Genomic DNA, 18,437 nt, shown 5'->3' on the forward strand with positions numbered 1-18,437 from the left:
GGCCTTGAAATCCTCAGTCCCATTTTCTCCTGGTACAACAAATACTCTGTGGGCAGAAGCAGTTTCTCGAGCTGTTTACCTCACTAGGTTCCTTAACTGTACCTACTAATCGCCTGATTACTATCATTATTTTTGATGCTTTTCAAAAGATGTTTTCTGTATTTTACCCAATATTTTTATAGTTGTTTTCTACAGGAAAATGGGTCCAAATAGCCTAACCTGTTTTTTTTTTTTTTTAAGATTTTATTTATTTATTTGACAGAGATCACAAGCAGGCAGAGAGGCAGGCAGAGAGAGAGGAGGAAGCAGGCTTGTGGATGAGCAGAGAGCCCGATGCGGGGCTCGATGCCAGCACCCTGGGATCATGACCTGAGCCGAAGGCAGAGGCTTTAACCCACTGAACCACCAGGCGCCCCAATAGTCTAATCTGTTTTATTACTAGAAACAGATTGGGGCAATTGCCCCACTTATTTTTTAGAAAGCTGAAAAATAAACAGCAACTCCAATTCAGCTTAGCTAATTTCTGATAAAAGATTTCAGGCATATACCTCATTAAGATATCATTAGCAAACTCTTATATTTTTCCAGTATCTTATGCATGCAAATGTATTACTTGTTAGTAATAAAATAATTTTAATTAAGTTTTATATTTTTTATCCTTTCTTATTTATATAGGACTGACTTCATCAGTGTTTAGAGGCTAAGAAAAGTGGCAGATATGGATAGTGATTCTAGGCATCTTCTCATCCCAGAGGTCAATCATGAAATAATAAATCCTGGACCTATGAATATCCAGTTTGATTCATCAGATCTAAGATCCAAAAGGTAAGTGATTAAAATAAAACATTTATTTCATAACTAGAGTTTTTAATTATTAGACTAGAACTGTGTAGCCAAATACATATAGCTTTGAATATAAAATACCCAGTTACTTAACAGCATATATATGTTTGTATGTGGAAGGGAAAAATATGAATACACTTTAATCTTTTATATTTAAGCTCACCATTTGTGTTGTAGAAGGGGTTGGATTAAATTTTACAAAGTAAGATGCATTTATATAATTCATTTAACAAATATATATTGATTACCTGCTTTCTGCAAGGTAATATACTAGGTACGGGGGATAAAACAGTAGAATTAATACATAATCCTAACCTTCACAGAGCTTAAATTCCAGCAAATAGTTTAAGATAATTTGAGTTTAAAATTTATTTCATTGCATACCTAGAAACCCCGAAAGAATCCACTAAGAAATTATAGAGAATTCAGTAAAGTGGCTGTCCATAAAATAAACAAAAATAAGTAGTATTCCAGTAATAAGGTGTAATGGGAGAAAAGAAAAGGTAAGAGTAGCCTAACAGTGTGCAAAATCTACATGAGAGAAACTTCAAAATAAGATTTAGAGTGTTTTTCCATATATGAGAAGCTGACTGTGAGTTGAACTGTTCTTTCTTTTTGTAATTTAACACAAAGATAAACTGCTACCAGTACACCTATGAAGTAATCTCTTAGGACTTAGAGATTTTTTTTTTTAAAGATTTTTTTAATTTATTTATTTGTCAGAGAGAGAGGAGCGAGAGTGAGCACAAGCAGGCAGAGAGGCAGGCAGAGGCAGAGGGAGAAGCAGGCTCCCTGCCAAGCAAGGAGCCCGATGTGGGACTCGATCCTAGGACGCTGGGATCATGACCTGAGCCAAAGGCAGCCGCTTAACCAGCTGAGCCACCCAGGCATCCCTAGAGATTTTTTTTAAATTTCTAAAAGAACCCTTGAGCTTATTTGGTATTTTATCGTATATCTCTTATGCAGTTATAAAAATGAAAACAAAATATTTCAGTTAAGATATTACTTACTGATACTTCACATTTAGAACATGATCCTTTGCAATCAGTTTTCTAACTTGGTGTCATCAAAATTGTTTTTTGTTTCCCCTCCAACACCCTGTTGTCCTTTGTATCATTAAGAATGTAATAATGTAGTTAAGAGAATTTTCTTTCAAATCACTGGCACTTTCTTTAGTTTGGATGCTTGCACTTTCCTGATCTTACCAGAAGGTGTCACAGGTTTTCTGACAATAATATGGTTCATATTTCTTCTCAAATGGTCCTTAAATGGTTTGATGACTGAAATGACCAGTTATTTATAACTTACCTATAATTTACAATATACCAGTCATTTACAATTAACTGTCATACCACCAGGAATAATTACATTTATGACAACCACCTGGCTGATAGTGATTAAGAGATGTTCTGGATTATGAGATATGTCCATATTTTAAAAACATTTAAGAATTGGTAAAATATGACATATAATGAAAAGGCATATTTTGCAGTCAGTGGAAGGACTCTAAAATACAGTCTTAATGCTCTTTAAATTTTAGTCCATAAATTTAATGTCTCCCTCAACCCCCAAAAGTGCCAGCAGCCAATTCCAAAGTTTGTATGTCCCAGCAGTTTCACTTCTAAGCATTAACTCACAGTATCAAATAATATATATACAAGGTTATTTAATGCAGTATTTTTTTTAAATAGTCTAAGATTTAAAACAACCAGAATGTCTTTTCTTAGAGGACTAGATAAATAAATTTTGGCACATTGATATAATGGAATATTCTTCACCCTTTAAAACGAAGGAAGTTGCTTTATTACATATCAAAAAGAAACAAATCTTCAACTTGTTTTGTTTAATCAGAAAAAGTACAGAACAGTGTAGTATACCATCATTTGGGTAAAAATAAATTCTAAAACTGTGTATGCTACAATATGTATAAATGATTCTGGAAGAATAAGTAGTAAATTTTAAGAGTGGTTGCCTCCTCAGAGAGAAACAGTGCTTGAGTACAGATGCTGTTGGGTAAATACCCAACGATTCAACTACCGGAAGAGTTCCTCAGCCACAGAATCTTAATCTTGTTAACAGAGGCAGTAGGTTCCAATCCAAGAGATAAAGGAGGATTGAAGCTAGAGATGGCAATGTGAAATTTGTCATAAAGAAATGTATCGTTGTCATTTACATAGTGGCCACCACAGAAGATAACGAAATGAATCTTAAAATTTTCACTTGTGTATTCCAACATCAAGTGAATACAAAAACTTATGAATGCTGATTGAATACTCAGGATTTTCTTGAAACATCTAAATTCTATGATAAATAATTGACCACTGTGACAATAGAATATAGGTCATTAAAGTGCATTCCAATTGGCAGGAGTTCGGACAGTTCCCTGAGAATCTGTTTAACCAGGTAGATTAAATGGAAATATATTTTCTATAATGAAACTCGCCAAAATGAGAAGGGATCAACTATTGACAATCATGAGATCATTACCTGGGTAAGCATGTTTTCAGGAAGGCAAATATTGGGGTGCCTGGGTGGCTCAGTGGGTTAAGCCTCTGCCTTCGGCTCAGGTCATGATCTCAGGGTCCTGGGATCGAACCCTGCATCGGGCTCTCTGCTCATTGGGGAGCCTGCTTTCCCCTGCCTTTCTGCCTGCTTGTGATCTATCTCTCTCTGTCTGTCAAATAAATAAATAAAATCTTTTTAAAAAAAAGAAAAAAGAAGGCAAATATTTATAGGCATTTTGCAGTATTGAATGCTAATTTGCTTGTGAAATAATTTCTGCTTTAGAAAACAGGGCCTATTACTTGATGAAAAAAAAGAAGTACCTAAAAACATTGTTAGTTCTATTAAAGTATGGGTTACTTCACTTTATATGCATTAAAAAACCCTCAGACACAGTGAGGGAAGTTATTTTCCATTAGAAGAACCAGCTTAGGGGCACCTGGGTGGTTTAGTAGGTTAAGCCTCTGCCTTTGGCCCAGGTCATGATCTCCGGGTCCTGGGATCGAGTCCTGCATCGGGCTCTCTGCTCAGCAGGGAGCCTGCTTCCCTCTCTCTCTCTGCCTGGCTCTCTGCCTACTTGTGATCTCTCTCTCTCTCTCTCTCTGTCAAATAAATAAATAAATAATCTTTTTTAAAAAAGAAGAAGAAGAAGAAGAACCAGCTTAGACGACTATTTCTAACACTGATCATTTTGGAGTTACCGTAAAGCTTTGGTGATATCCCATTATAATATTACTTGTGCAGTATTATTATGTAGATATATTTTAAAATCTGTTTACTTCTTAAAATTAGGCTTTTAGCTGCATCTTCATAGGTTTATGAAATGATGAGTTTCATCATTATTCTAATATGCATTATGATAAATATCAAGTAGTTAAAATAGCATTGGTCTTTGTGCTACCTAAAAATCATCTCACATGTAAGAAATTGCTTGGCCATCAGAGAATAGAGAACAACATTTGATACTTTTAATTTGCTTTTCCTCAGTTTAGCTTGTGATTAATTTTCTCTCTTCCACTAGGTGGCAATCAAAATCATCTATCAGTTCAAATGTAACAATTTTAAGAACTCCTTTGAGCTGATAGTGTGCTGGATCTGCTTATGACATTGGTGGAACTGGGGTCTAATTAGACTCGTGGAGAATGAAGCTTGTCACTGTAGAGTAGGAATACATATCATAACCATTTGGATCTTGTGAGGAACTTCTGCAAAGTATACGTGTATACTTCTCTCTACACACCTCTTCTCCCTCTCAGTTTTTCACCTGGTTTGGGGTAGAGTTAGGAATGTGCATGGAGGGACAGAAAGGTTTAGAAATCTCCTGTGTTGTATGTGATAGATTCCATTGGCAATCACTGGTTCAAGAGATTGTCTTCCAGCTTTTCCCAGACTTTCTGGTAACCAAAGATATAGCTGGTATTCAGAATTGCTTCATACTGTGATGCTGCTCTGGGATTATGCCCCTTGAGAGTTGAACATTCCAGCCAGTCTAAAACCAGATTATGAAGTGGTTATTTTGTTTTTGAGCTCCCCTTTTTCAGTTTTCTTCTATCAACATGTCCTTTTTCATTTTTCCTAGGGTATAGGGCTTTCATGCTTCTTTTGTATCCCAGTGTTCCTCCAGGGCAATAATTGACCCAGCAGTTTCCTCTTAGGCAGTGCTTGGTAAATCATACTTTTTGTCCCCCCCTTTTTCACTAGTTCTTTTTTTTTTTTTTCCTCATCAACTGTTTTTGTTTTGTTTTGCTTTAATTTCTTTTCAGCGTAACAGTGTTCATTGTTTTTGTACCACACCCAGTGTTCCATGCAATACGTGCCCTCCCCAATACCCACCACCTGGTTCCCCCAACCTCAAACCCCCCGCCCCTTCAAAACCCTCGGGTTTTTCAGTGTCCATAGTCTCTCATGGTTCACCTCCCCTTCCAATTTCCCTCAACTCCCTTTTCCTCTCCATCTCCCCATGTTCTCTGTTATTTGTTATGCTCCACAAATAAGTAAAACCTTATGATAATTGGCTCTCTCTGCTTGACTTATTTCACTCAGCATAGTTCTTATCTGTCTTATTCTTGTGGGATCTGTTGTCTATTTGGTGTTTTGATGGAAAACAGTCTTAGGTGTCAGAGACCTAGTCTATTACCTTTCCATAGCTATTTGCATTTTAATATGGAGAATCCTAGAAATGTAAAAGCCTGACCTAAAAGTTAGGGGGTTTTGTTTTGTTTTGGTAAGTGACAACATTGCAAGAACTCTGGTAAGTCAGTGGGACAGAGGTAGATATTGAAAATAAGCAGCATTCCTGGTACCCTCAAACACGCTGTGTCATGGCCCCTGGTTTTTTTAGAATGTTTACTAGTCTGCACATAATGTCAGGTGGCCTCTTTCTGTTTCGTTTGGCAATAATACTACCCCTGAATAGCAGCCTGAATTGACTCTTTTGGATATTTGTGGTCCTGGGAGAGAGAAGGAATAACAAAGCAAAGTGAGGAGTTTATTAATTTGTAAGGGTAGATCTGGGCCCAATAGTAATAATTGGAAGCGGTTACTGAAGCTTGGTAATTCCATAGTTAGGGATTATGGAGATGTATAACAAGAGATAGAAAAGTAGTTTTCCCAGGGCTGCTGATTTACAGAGCTGCATAAATTATATTTTGAGAATGTGCCATCCATGTTAAGTAGATGGGACAAGGGTCTTGACAATATATCAGTGACAAGGATGGTCCATTTGCTGATGCAGTGCTTCTTCTATACCCTCCATCTCTTCCTTATTTTTCTTCTATTCTCTTCCCTCTTCTGTCTACTTTTCTCATTCTTCTCCCCGTTTCCATCCCCATGTTACTTTTCCACAGTGGAACCCTTTTTTGCTAAATGCTTACATGCATATGTGTGCATCTGTGTGCATTTGGTAATGCATCAAAATCTGAAATGAGGGACACCTAGGTGGCTCAGTGGGTTAAGGCCTCTGCCTTCGGCTCGGGTCGTGGTCCCAGGGTCCTGGGATCGAGTCCCGCATCGGGCTCCCTGCTCAGCGGGAAGCCTGCTTCCTCCTCTCTCTCTGCCTGCCTCTCTGCCTCCTTGTGATTTCTGTCAAATGAATAAATAAATCTTTAAAAAAAAATCTGAGGGGCGCCTGGGTGGCTCAGTGGGTTAAGCCGCTGCCTTCGGCTCAGGTCATGATCTCAGGGTCCTGGGATCGAGTCCCGCATCGGGCTCTCTGCTCAGCAGGGAGCCTGCTTCCCTCTCTCTCTCTCTGCCTGCCTCTCCATCTACTTGTGATTTCTCTCTGTCAAATAAATAAATAAAATCTTTTAAAAAAAATCTGAAATGATTTTTTTCTAATGGATTATTTTCATTTTCCTGTATAACTTACATATTCTCTTCAGATAGACAGTCTACTACTTTTATAATGAGAACCAAGTTATTCAGAAAATACAGCGTTCAGGAACACCTGGGTAGTTTAGTCAGTTAAGCATCTACCTTCTGCTTAGGTCATGGTCCCAGGGTCCTGGGATTGAGCCCTACATTGGGCTTTCTACTCTGTGGGGACTCTGCTTCTCCCTCTGCCCCTCCCTTGCTCATGTGCATTCGTTCTCTCTCTCTCAAATAAATAAAATCTTTAAAAAAAAAAAAGAAAGAAAATATAGTATTCTTATAATTTAGGGTAAAATAGTATATGCAAAATAAAAACTCATTTTCTTAAAAACATTATTTAAATCATCTGTGCTTCTGTGGAATGTTACAAATCATGTCTTTTTCTCTACTTGGTGGAGCTTTTTTAGTAGGTGGGTATAAGGAAGTTTCTGACAACAGAAGCATAAGGAAATAAATTCCATCACATAGAGGTAAACATTGTTGAAATATTTTGGTACATTTCATCTTGTCTCTCTTTTCTATGATTTTTTTTGTGAGGTCACATAGTAGGTACAATTTAAGGTACTGCTCATTCGGTGTAATTCATTACTTCTCCCTGTTACTCCCTAGCTATCTCCCTGCCTGCCTCCTCTCTCTGCCTCTTTCACTCCCTCTCCACTTGCCACCTCCTGTCCTTTTTTCTTATATTTTTACTTTTGTCAGCAAACATTCACTAAGCATTTGTAGTGTGCAAGAAGTGCTCAAACACAGCCCTTACCTCCAGGGAAAGAGATAGACACACAGTGAGAAAAAGGGAGCACTTTGATGAACAGTTATAAATATTTTGATTTTATTTTTTTTAACTCAGTACTCATTTTTCACTAGGAAAAATACTGGTTTATCCCATCCTGAACTAGCATTACCAAGAATGCTGTGGAATTATTTTCCTGTGAGTAACTATGCTGTAGAGTCTGGCTGAGCCCAGCCAGAAATACAATCTAGCCATTTGTAGTCCTGATGGCTAGGTGTTTGGGGGGCTTTCTGTGTAGGCACTGCTCTGAGTAAGGATATTTGTTGTGGTAGTTTTTTTTGGACTGAAGTTGAAGGTCTTTCCTTTGAATTTTGTTTTATTTGTAATACATAGTCTTACAAATATGTGGTAGATCTTCTAAAGGATTAAACTGGGTGAAGTTTACTAACATCTGGTTACAAGCATTTCTAAAAGAAAGACCTATTCAGATGCTCCCTGACATAGATGTGACAAAAGCATGAGGCCTCCTTCCTGCTTATCCCCTCTGCCCACCAAGAAGGGGAATAGAAGTCCTTATCTCTGCTTCTGAGTCACTAAGGAGACTTTCAATGTCTGGCAGGAGTTAGCAAACTTTTTTCTGTAAAGGGCCAGATAGTAAATATTTTAGGCCTTGTGGTCCTATGAATTAAACTTCACCATTTTGCAGTGAGAATAGCTATAGAATACAAAATTACATGGACATGGACATGATCCAATAAAACATGCCATAGACTGGATTTGTCCTATCCTGCCATAATCTAACATCCTTAATCTTTAAAAATGAGTTTTAGGGACTCAGGTATATGGTTCCTACCACTGTGACTCCTAGGGATACCTTTTGCCTTGTTTCTGGAAAAGCTAGTAATTAAAGCCTACTCACCTTAATTTCACTCTACTCCCACAACTGCTTCTAATAAAACTGTTCTCATAATAATTGTTCCAATCAAAATGGTCCTTTGGACAATAAAACAGTCTCTAGCCTTTCCCTGAACTCAGGTCATGATCTCAGGATCGTGAGATCAAACCCTGCATCAGGCTCTGAGCTCAGCACAGAGTCTGCCTGTCCCTTTCCCTCCCCCTCTGTCCCTCCCCTCACTCTCTCCCTCTCTCTAAAAATGAATAAATAAAATCTTTTTAAAAAAGGAATTCTTGCCATTTGGAGGCATCTTTGAGCTCGCCGAGTAGACACTATGAGCAAAGCTCACCCTCCCGAGTTGAAAAAATTTATGGACAAGAAATTATCATTGAAATTAAATGGTGGCAGACATGTTCAAGGAATATTGTGGGGGTTTGATCCATTTATGAATCTTGTGATAGATGAATGTGTGGAGATGGCAACTAGTGGGCAACAGAACAATATTGGAATGGTAGTAATACGAGGAAATAGTATCATCATGTTAGGAGCCTTAGAATGAGTATAAACAATGGTTGTGTTCATCAGAAGAATCAACTGCTTCCACATGTCCCCTCTCCATAGTACCTGTTTTACTACAATATAAAAATCAGATCGTGTGCATTTTCATATTGAGCTTTTTTGTTAAATAAACTTTTATAATAGCCAAAAAAAAAAAAAAAAAGGAATTCTTAATATGAGAAAATGCTTACAATATATATTTGGGGGGCATTTCAGTGATTCTTTTTTTCTTTTTTTTTAAATATTTTATTTATTTATTTGACAGAGATCACAAGCAGGCAGAGAGGCAGGCAGAGAGGAGGAAGCAGGCTCCCGCCGAGCAGAGAGCCCGATGCGGGGCTCGATCCCAGGACCCCGAGATCACGACCCGAGCCGAAGGCAGAGGCCCCAACCTACTGAGCCACCCTGGCACCCCCATTTCAGTGATTCTTAAGCACAATTTTTACTGTAAAACTTTTTACTTCTCCTTGAAACCTGGTACTTTCCCCTTGTATATCATTCTGGCTTCAGTCTCTATTCCTAGAGTTTATAGCAGTTAAAATCCTTGATGACCTTGCCAGAGGACTTTTGGCCTGCATCCGGGGCATGAGTTAAAAGGAAAGGAAATTTTAGTTAAAATGCTGACCTGGCATTTTTCTTCTTCTTCTTCATTTTTTTTTTAAATGGAGAATATTTAGGGTTACAAAACGGGAAATTTTCTTTCTTTTCCAGAAATTCTTTTTTTTTTTTTTAAGATTTTTAATTTATTTGACAGAGAGAGAGTGAGAGACGGAACACAAGCAGGGGGAGTGGGAGAGGGAGAAGCAGGCTCCCTGCTCAGCAGGGAGTCAGTTGTGGGGCTCCATCCCAGGACCCTGCGATCAGGGCCTGAGCCGAGGGCAGACGCTTAACCATCTGAGCCACTCAGGAACCCCTCTTTTCCAGAAATTCTTTTGGTGGATTTGTGTAAGAAGGAGGGTAGTAATTGGCATGACATTGCAGGCTGAAGCCTACCCTTTATTTATAATTAAGACATACCCTTTATTTCAAAATATTGTTAATGATATTCTTAATTTATTGCACTTAAGTTTATTGGGACAATTTGTGATTTATTTTGGCATTTTCATAAGGCGGTTAAAAGGAAGAGCTGGAAAAATATACTGTCTTGGAAATTTTTCCCACATTCCTAATCTTCCTTTTTTGAGGTCACTCACCATGTCCCGTTTGGATCTGCTTTTTCTAGGTGGAAGATGGGATGCAGTGATGGTGGTGGTTTTATTTTATATCAACCTAGAGATAGTGAAAATACTGATTGATGTTTGTATTACATGGAATAAATACCAAGATACTAGTGCTGTCATTTGCGTCATTATTACAGTTGTTATTTTGACTATTTTTATGTTTAATAACAGATTCATTCAAAGGCCATTTACAACTTTGGAAGTTTTTACGTGTTAGAAAGTTTCATCCATGTATGTAAAATTGCAGATAGAAGTTTTTATTGGTGACAAACATTATTTTCAGCAATAATATTATGTACAGTGGAAACATTTCTCTCTTTTTTTAAAGATTTTATTTATTTGACAAAGAGAGACGGAGCGGAAGAGGGAACACATGCAGGCGGAGTGGAGAGGGAGAAACAGGTTTCCCACCAAGCAGAGAGCCCGATGCAGGGCTCTATTCTGTGTGGAGCTTAATGTGGGGCTCCATCCCAGGGCTGTGGGATCATGACCTGAGCCAAAGGCAGACACTTAACGATTGAGCCACCCAGGCACCCCAGTTGAAACATTTCTAAACATCCATTGTCAGAATATTCTCTACTCAGTGTGAATTTTTAAAAAGCAGCTACTCTCTTGGGGCACCTGGGTGACTCAGTCTTTCAGTGTCTGACTCTTGATTTCATCTTGGGTCTCAATCTCAGATAATGAGTTCAAGCTCCGCCCAGTGTGGAACCTAGTTAAGTATGTGGAGGCTTTTAGGTTTTTAATGCATGTTGTGTACCTATATAGCATACTTTTGATAGCGGCTTGCCATCGCAGGAGGAGTTAATATATTTTAAACAGTTGTCTTTTCATAGAAAAGTAGGTAACTTGTGTTTGAGTTTGACACATCTTTATTAATAGTTTGCCAAAAGATAACCAGTAAACTTCTGTATGATATATAAGATTTTTTTGGTCCCTTTTCATCTCCTTACTAAATTTTGAAAGAATGGGTTAATTCAAGTTATATTTTTTAAGTCTTTTATCACGTGATATATGTACAGAAGACTGTATAGCATGTATGTACATTTTTATTTTTTTTAAGATTTTATTTATTTGAGAGAGACCACAAGCAAGGGAAGGGGCAGAGATAGAGGAAGAAGTAGCCTTGCTGCTGAGCAAGGAGCAAGAACCAGGGGCTCAGTCCCAGGACCCTGAGATCATAACCTGAGCTGACTGAGTAAGCCACCCAGGCACCCCATATGGACAATTTTTTAAAATAATTGTAAAGCCAACACCTATGCAGCCAACACCAAGGTATAGAAAGAGCAGCACCCCAGAAGTTCCTCATATGTCCTTTACCAAACACATCCTCCTTCCTCCCTACAAGTTCACCACTTTCCAGTTGTTTGTGTGATCATTTCCCTACTTTTATTTATTTATTGTCTCTGTATCCCTAAAGACTGAATTCAGTTTTACCTTTTTGTGCACTTCATGTAAATGAGATCATTCTATATATATTATTTTAGAATTTTTGTTCAGCAGTGTAATTTCCATCCAAGTTGTATATAACAGTATTTCTTTCCCATGCTTTGTGCTATTTTATTCTATGACTATCTGAAGTTTACGTATATTTACATTCTACTCTACTTAGACATTTGGGTTGTCTCCAATGTGAAGATCTTACAATTAATGTTCTTATAAATATTGTATGTGTGTCTTAGCATACATGTGTAAGAACTTTTCTAGGATATATGTATGTGAATATTCAACTTAACTAGATAATGCCAAACTCTTTTCCATAAGAGTTGAACCAGTTTACATTCCCACTATAGTGTGTAAGAGTTTCCATTACTCTACCTCCTGCTAGTGCTTGGTATTGTCAGATTTTAAAATCTTAGTAATTCTGGTGAACATACAATGGAATCTCATGTTTCCTGCCCAAAAGAATGAGGTTGGGAAAGTGTTATTAATGATTACTCATTGTGGGGTTATGGGTGATTTTTATATTTGTTACGCTTTTTTAATGCTTTCTGAAGTATTTATACTTAACCTGTTAGCTACCACTCCATTTCTTTGGCTCCTTTTTACAAAAAACTCTTTGCAAGGATTATTTATTCTCACCATTTCCAGTTTTTCTCTTGAACCCAATTCAGACAGGCCTTTGCCATTACTACTCCACTGAAAGCACTCACATCACAGTCACCAGTGGTCATTTCATGGATCAGTTCTCATCTCTTTTGACTTAGCAGTAACACTTCACACAGTTAATCATTCTATCCTCTTGAAAAATGGTTAATTGGTTTGAAGATAACACACTAAATTAACACAGTAAATTGATTTTTGTACAAGTTGCTGCTTCTTTTGTAAAGTACTTAACACTTTGATTACTCCCTCCATCATTTCTCCCTCACTTTATTTTAAACATTTTAAACCTACAGAAATGTTGAAAGAATTATCCCTATAACTTTTCATTAACATTTTTCCTGATTCTAAAGTAATACAGGCACCTGGGTGGCTCAGTTGGTTGAGTGACTGCCTTCAGCTCAGGTCATGATCTTGGAGTCCCAGGATCTAGTCTTGCAGCTAGCTCCCTGCTCAGCAGGGGGGGTCTGCTTCTCCCTCTGACCTTCCGCCTCTCCTGCTTGCTCACTCTCTCAAAATAAATAAAATCTTTTTAAAAAATAAATAAATAAATAAATAAAAGTAATGCAAGTTTTGATGATTGTACTGTGGTTATATAAGATATCAACATTGGGGAAACCTGAGTGGAGTGTACTCTGCTCTTTGTACTGTTTTTCTAACTTCTTTGTGACTGGAAATTATTTCAAAATATTGGGGCATCTGGCTGGCTCAGTTGGTAGGGCATGCAACTCTTGATCTTTGGACTGTGAGTTCGAGCCCCACGTTGGGCATGGAATTATTATTATTTTTTTTGACTAGGTGTTATGAGTGTATGAATATGTGTGCAAGTGTAAGTGCACGTTGTATTTGTGTGTGAGTATGTGTTATGTGTTTAAGTATGTGTTGTGTGTATATGTTGTATGAGTTATGCATGTGTGTGTTGTGTATTTAAGTCTAGTGTGAATGTATGTAAATATGTTGTGTGTGGCATGTATTGTAAGTGTGTATATGTTATACTCTGTGTGTGTTTTGTGTATACATGTGCACATGTTGAGTGTATATAGGTACATTGTTGTATATTCTTTTTTTTTTCCCAATTTATTTATTTTCAGAAAAACAGTATTCATTATTTTTTTCACCACACCCAGTGCTCCATGCAATCCGTGCCCTCTATAATACCCACCACCTGGTACCCCAACCTCCCACCCCCCTGCCACTTCAAACCCCTCAGACTGTTTTTCAGAGTCCATAGTCTCTCATGGTTCACCTCCCCTTCCAATTTACCCAAATTCCCTACTCTTCTCTAACGCCCCTTGTCCTCCATGCTATTGGTTATGCTCCACAAATGAGTGAAACCATATGATAATTGACTCTCTCTGCTTGACTGATTTCACTCAGCATAATCTCTTCCAGTCCCGTCCATGTTGCTACAAAAGTTGGATATTCGTCCTTTCTGATGGAGGCATAATACTCCATAGTGTATATGGACCACATCTTCCTTATCCATTCATCCGTTGAAGGGCATCTTGGTTCTTTCCATAGTTTGGCGACTGTGGCCATTGCTGCTATAAACATTGGGGTACAGATGGCCCTTCTTTTCACGACATCTGTATCTTTGGGGTAAATACCCAGGAGTGCAATTGCAGGGTCGTAGGGAAGCTCTATTTTTAATTTCTTGAGGAATCTCCACACTGTTCTCCAAAGAGGCTGCACCAACTTGCATTCCCACCAACAGTGTAAGAGGGTTCCCCTTTCTCCACATCTCTCCAACACATGCTGTTTCCTGTTTTGTTAATTTTGGCCATTCTAACTGGTGTAAGGTGATATCTCAATGTGGTTTTAATTTGAATCTCCCTGAGGGCTAATGATGATGAGCATTTTTTCATGTGTCTGATAGCCATTTGTATTTCTTGATTGGAGAAGTGTCTGTTCATATCTTCTGCCCATTTTTTGATGTGTTTGTCTGTTTCGTGTGGGTTGAGTTTGAGGAGTTCATTATAGATCCTGGATATCAACCTTTTGTCTGTACTGTCATTTGCAAATATCTTCTCCCATTCCGTGGGTTGCCTCTTTGTTTTTTAGACTGTTTCCTTTGCTGTGCAGAAGCTTTTGATTTTGATGAAGTCCCAGAAGTTTATTTTCGCTTTTGTTTCCTTTGCCTTTGGAGACGTATCTTGAAAGAAGTTGCTGTGGCTGATATCAAAGAGATTACTGCCTATGTTCTCCTCTAAGATTCTGATAGATTCCTGTCTCACGTTGAGGTCTTTTATCCATTTTGAGTTGATCTTTGTGTACGGTGTAAGAGAATGGTTGAGTTTCATTCTTCTACATATAGCTGTCCAGTTTTCCCAGCACCATTTATTGAAGAGACTGTCTTTTTTCCACTGTATATTTTTTCCTGTTTTGTCGAAGATTAATTGATCATAGAGTTGAGGGTCCATATCAGGGCTCTCTACTCTGTTCCACTGGTCTATGTGTCTGTTTTAATGCCAGTACCATGCTGTCTTGGTGATCACAGCTTTGTAATAAAGCTTGAAATCAGGTAAGGTGATGCCGCCAGCTTTATTTTTGTTTTTCAACATTTCCTTAGCGATTCGGGGTCTCTTCTGATTCCATACAAATTTTAGGATTATTTGCTCCAGCTCTTTGAAGAATGCCGGTGGAATTTTGATCGGAATGGCATTAAAAGTATAGATTGCTCTAGGCAGTATAGACATTTTAACAATGTTTATTCTTCCGATCCAAGAGCATGGAATGGTCTTCCATCTTTTTGTGTCTTCTTCAGTTTCTTTCATGAGTGTTCTATAGTTCCTCAAGTATAGATCCTTTACCTCTTTAGTTAGGTTTATTCCCAGGTATCTTATGGTTCTTGGTGCTATAGTAAATGGAATCGATTCTCTAATTTCCCTTTCTGTATTTTCATTGTTAGTGTATAAGAAAGCCACTGATTTCTGCACATTGACTTTGTATCCTGCCACGCTGCTGAATTGCTGTATGAGTTCTAGTAGTTTGGGGGTGGAGTCTTTTGGGTTTTCCATATAAAGAATCATGTCATCTGCGAAGAGAGAGAGTTTGACTTTTTCATTACCAATTTGGATACCTTTTATTTCTCTCTGTTGTCTGATTGCTGTTGCTAGGACTTCTAATACTATGTTGAACAAGAGTGGTGAAAGTGGGCATCCTTGTCTTGTTCCTGATCTCAATGGGAAGGCTGCAAGCTTTTTCCCATTGAGGATGATATTTGCTGTGGGTCTTTCATAGATAGATTTGATGAGGTTCAGGAATGTTCCCTCTATCCCTATACTTTGAAGCGTTTTAATCAGGAACGGATGTTGGATTCTGTCAAATGCTTTTTCTGCATCAATTGAGAGGACCATGTGGTTCTTCTCTCTTCTCATATTAATTTTTGTATCACATTGATTGATTTGCGAATGTTGAACCATCCTTGTAGCCCAGGGATGAATCCCATTAGATCATGGTGGATAATCTTTTTAATGTGCTCTTGGATCCTGTTGGCTAGGATCTTGTTGAGAATCTTAGCATCCATATTCATCAGTGATATTGGTCTAAAATTTTCCTTTTTGGTAGGGTCTTTGCCTGGTTTGGGGATCAGGGTAATGCTGGCTTCATAGAAAGAGTCTGGAAGTTTTCCTTCTGCTTCAATTTTTTGAAACAGCTTCAGGAGAATAGGTGTTATTTCTTCTTTGAAGGTTTGGTAGAATTCCCCAGGGAATCCGTCATGTCCTGGGCTCTTGTTTTTTGGGAGATTTTTGATCACTGCTTCAATCTCGTTATTAGATATTGGTCTATTCAGGTTGTCGATTTCTTCCTGGTTCAATTTTGGTAGTTTATATTTTTCCAGGAATGCATCCATTTCATCTAGGTTGCTAAGCTTATTGGCATATAACTGTTCGTAATAACTTCTGATGATTGTTTCTACTTCCTTGGCGTTAGTTGTGATCTCTCCCTTTTCATTCATAATTTTATGAATTTGGGATTTCTCTCTTTTCTTTCGGATTAGTGTAGCCAGTGGCTTATCGATCTTATTGATTCTTTCAAAAAACCAGCTTCTAGTTTCATTGATACGTTCTACTGTATCTCTGGTTTCTCCCTCATTGATCTCAGCTCTAATCTTGATGATTTCCCTTCTTATGTGTGGAGTTGGTTTGATTTGTTGTTGATCCTCCAGTTCTTTAAGGTGTAGAGACAGCTGGTGTGTTCTGGATTTTTCAATTTTTTTGAGCAAGGCTTGGATGGCTATATATTTTCCCCTTAGGACCGCCTTTGCTGTATCCCATAGGTTTTGGACCGAAGTGTCTTCATTCTCATTGGTTTCCATGAATTGTTTCAGTTCTTCTTTGATCTCCTGGTTGATCCAAGCATTCTTAAGCAAGGTGGTCTTTAGCTTCCAGGTGTTTGAGTTCCTTCGGAACTTTTCCTTGTGATTGAGCTCCAGTTTCAAAGCATTGTGATCTGAGAATATGCAGGGAATAAGCTCAGTCTTTTGGTATCGGCTGAGTCCTGATTTGTGACCCAGTATGTGGTCTATTCTGGAGAAGGTTCCGTGTGCACTTGAGAAGAATGAGTATTCTGCTGTTTTAGGGTGGAATGTTCTGTATATATCTATGAGGTCCATCTGGTCCAATGTGTCATTCAATGCTCTTGTTTCTTTATTGATTTTCTGCTTCGATGATCTGTCTAGTTCTGAAAGAGGCGTGTTAAGATCTCCTACAATTAGTGTATTCATATCAATATGACTATCTTGATTAACAGTTTTCTTAAGTAATTGGCTGCTCCCATATGGGAGCATAGATATTTACAATTGTTAGATCATCTTGGTGGATAGTCCCTTTAAGGATTATGTAGTGTCCTTCTGTATCTCTGACTACAGTCTTTAGTTTGAAGTCTAATTTATCTGATATGAGAATCGCTACCCCAGCCTTCTTTTGAGTCCCATTGGCATGAAAGATGCTTCTCCACCCCTTCACTTTCAGTCTGCATGTATCTTTAGGTTCAAAATGGGTCTCTTGTAGACAGCATATGGATGGGTCCTGTCGTTTTATCCAATCTGCAACCCTGTGCCGTTTTATGGGTGCATTTAGGCCATTCACATTGAGAGTGATTATTGATAGATATGTTTTTATTGACATCGAGTTACCTTTGAAGTCTTTCTTTCTGTAGAATGTCTCTATATTTCTGTTCAATGCTATTCTTGGGATTTTTCCTCTTTTATAGAACCCCCCTTAATATTTCCTGCAGTGTCGGCTTGGTGGTTGCATAGTCTTTTAAGCCTTGCCGGTCTTGGAAACTCTTTATCTCTCCATCCATTTTGAATGTCAGTCTTGCTGGATAAAGTATTCTTGGCTGCATGTTCTTCTCATTTAGTGCCCTGAATATATCTTGCCAGCCTCTTCTGGCTTGCCAGGTCTCTGTGGACAGGTCTGACGTTATTCTGATGGGCTTCCCTCTGTAAGTAAGGAGCTTCTTTGCCCTGGCAGCTTTCAAGAGATTATACCTACAATTATAATTTCTCAATTTGACTATCAGGTGTCGTGATGTTTTTTTGGAGTGTATAATCTTGGGTGGAGACCGTTCAGCCTCTAGTACATGAACGCTGGTTTCATTCGCGAGATTCGGAAAATTTTCATGAAGGACTTGTTCCACGATATCTTCTAGATTTCTTTCTTTCTCCTCCCCTTCAGGAATTCCAATAATTCTGACGTTGGAACGCTTCATGGCATCATTTATTTCCCTGATTCTGCTTTCGTGGGATCTAAGCTGTTTGTTCCAGGCTTCCTCCTGATCCTTTCTCTCCATCTGTTTGTCTTCCAGATCACTAATTCTATCTTCTGTCTCAGTTACCCCAGCTTTGAGAGAGTTTAGATTGGATTGGAACTCATTGAGAGCATTGTGGACCTCCTCCCTGGTAGCTTTGAGCTCCGCCCTAACATTGTGAACATCCTGTCTGGTCGCTTTCAGTTCGGCCCTAATCAATTCTGTTTGGTCATCCATGGCTTTGTCCAACCTAGCTATTGCCTGGATAATTGTTAGCCTGAATTCTCTTTCCGACATATTGTCTATGTTGATAGCCGTTAGCTCTATTGCAGAAGGTCCATCCTCTGTATTTTTCTTCTGTTGGGCATTCCTCCTCCTAGTCATTTTGGTGGGAGAAGACTGAACAGATGTAGCTGGATGTATCAACTCTGGTGCAGTCAAGGTGCACCCTGGAACACTTCCT

General features: G+C 38.4%; 2 protein-coding genes across 2 annotated transcripts in view; both read left to right on the forward strand.

The window, feature by feature from the left end:
- The window catches only part of SLC38A9 (solute carrier family 38 member 9), an 84,516-nt gene that overhangs the window by 12,606 nt on the left and 53,473 nt on the right, over positions 1-18,437 (forward strand). The window contains exon 2 of the mRNA XM_044224662.1: positions 676-825. Coding sequence (XP_044080597.1) covers positions 719-825 — 107 coding nt within the window. The 5' untranslated portion in view covers positions 676-718. The remainder of the gene's footprint in view (positions 1-675; positions 826-18,437) is intronic.
- On the forward strand, positions 8,674-8,898 carry LOC122889491 (small nuclear ribonucleoprotein G-like). The gene has a single exon (XM_044224671.1). The coding sequence runs from the start codon at positions 8,674-8,676 to the stop codon at positions 8,896-8,898; it is 225 nt and encodes a 74-aa protein (XP_044080606.1).

The sequence above is a fragment of the Neovison vison genome, chromosome 1, assembly GCF_020171115.1.
Source record: "Neovison vison isolate M4711 chromosome 1, ASM_NN_V1, whole genome shotgun sequence".
In the NCBI taxonomy this organism is placed as follows: domain Eukaryota; kingdom Metazoa; phylum Chordata; class Mammalia; order Carnivora; family Mustelidae; genus Neogale; species Neogale vison.

Coding starts and splice junctions, on each gene's coding strand:
- LOC122889491 (XM_044224671.1), top strand. CDS start 8,674: ATGAGCAAAGCTCACCCTCCCGAGTTGAAAAAATTTATGGACAAGAAA.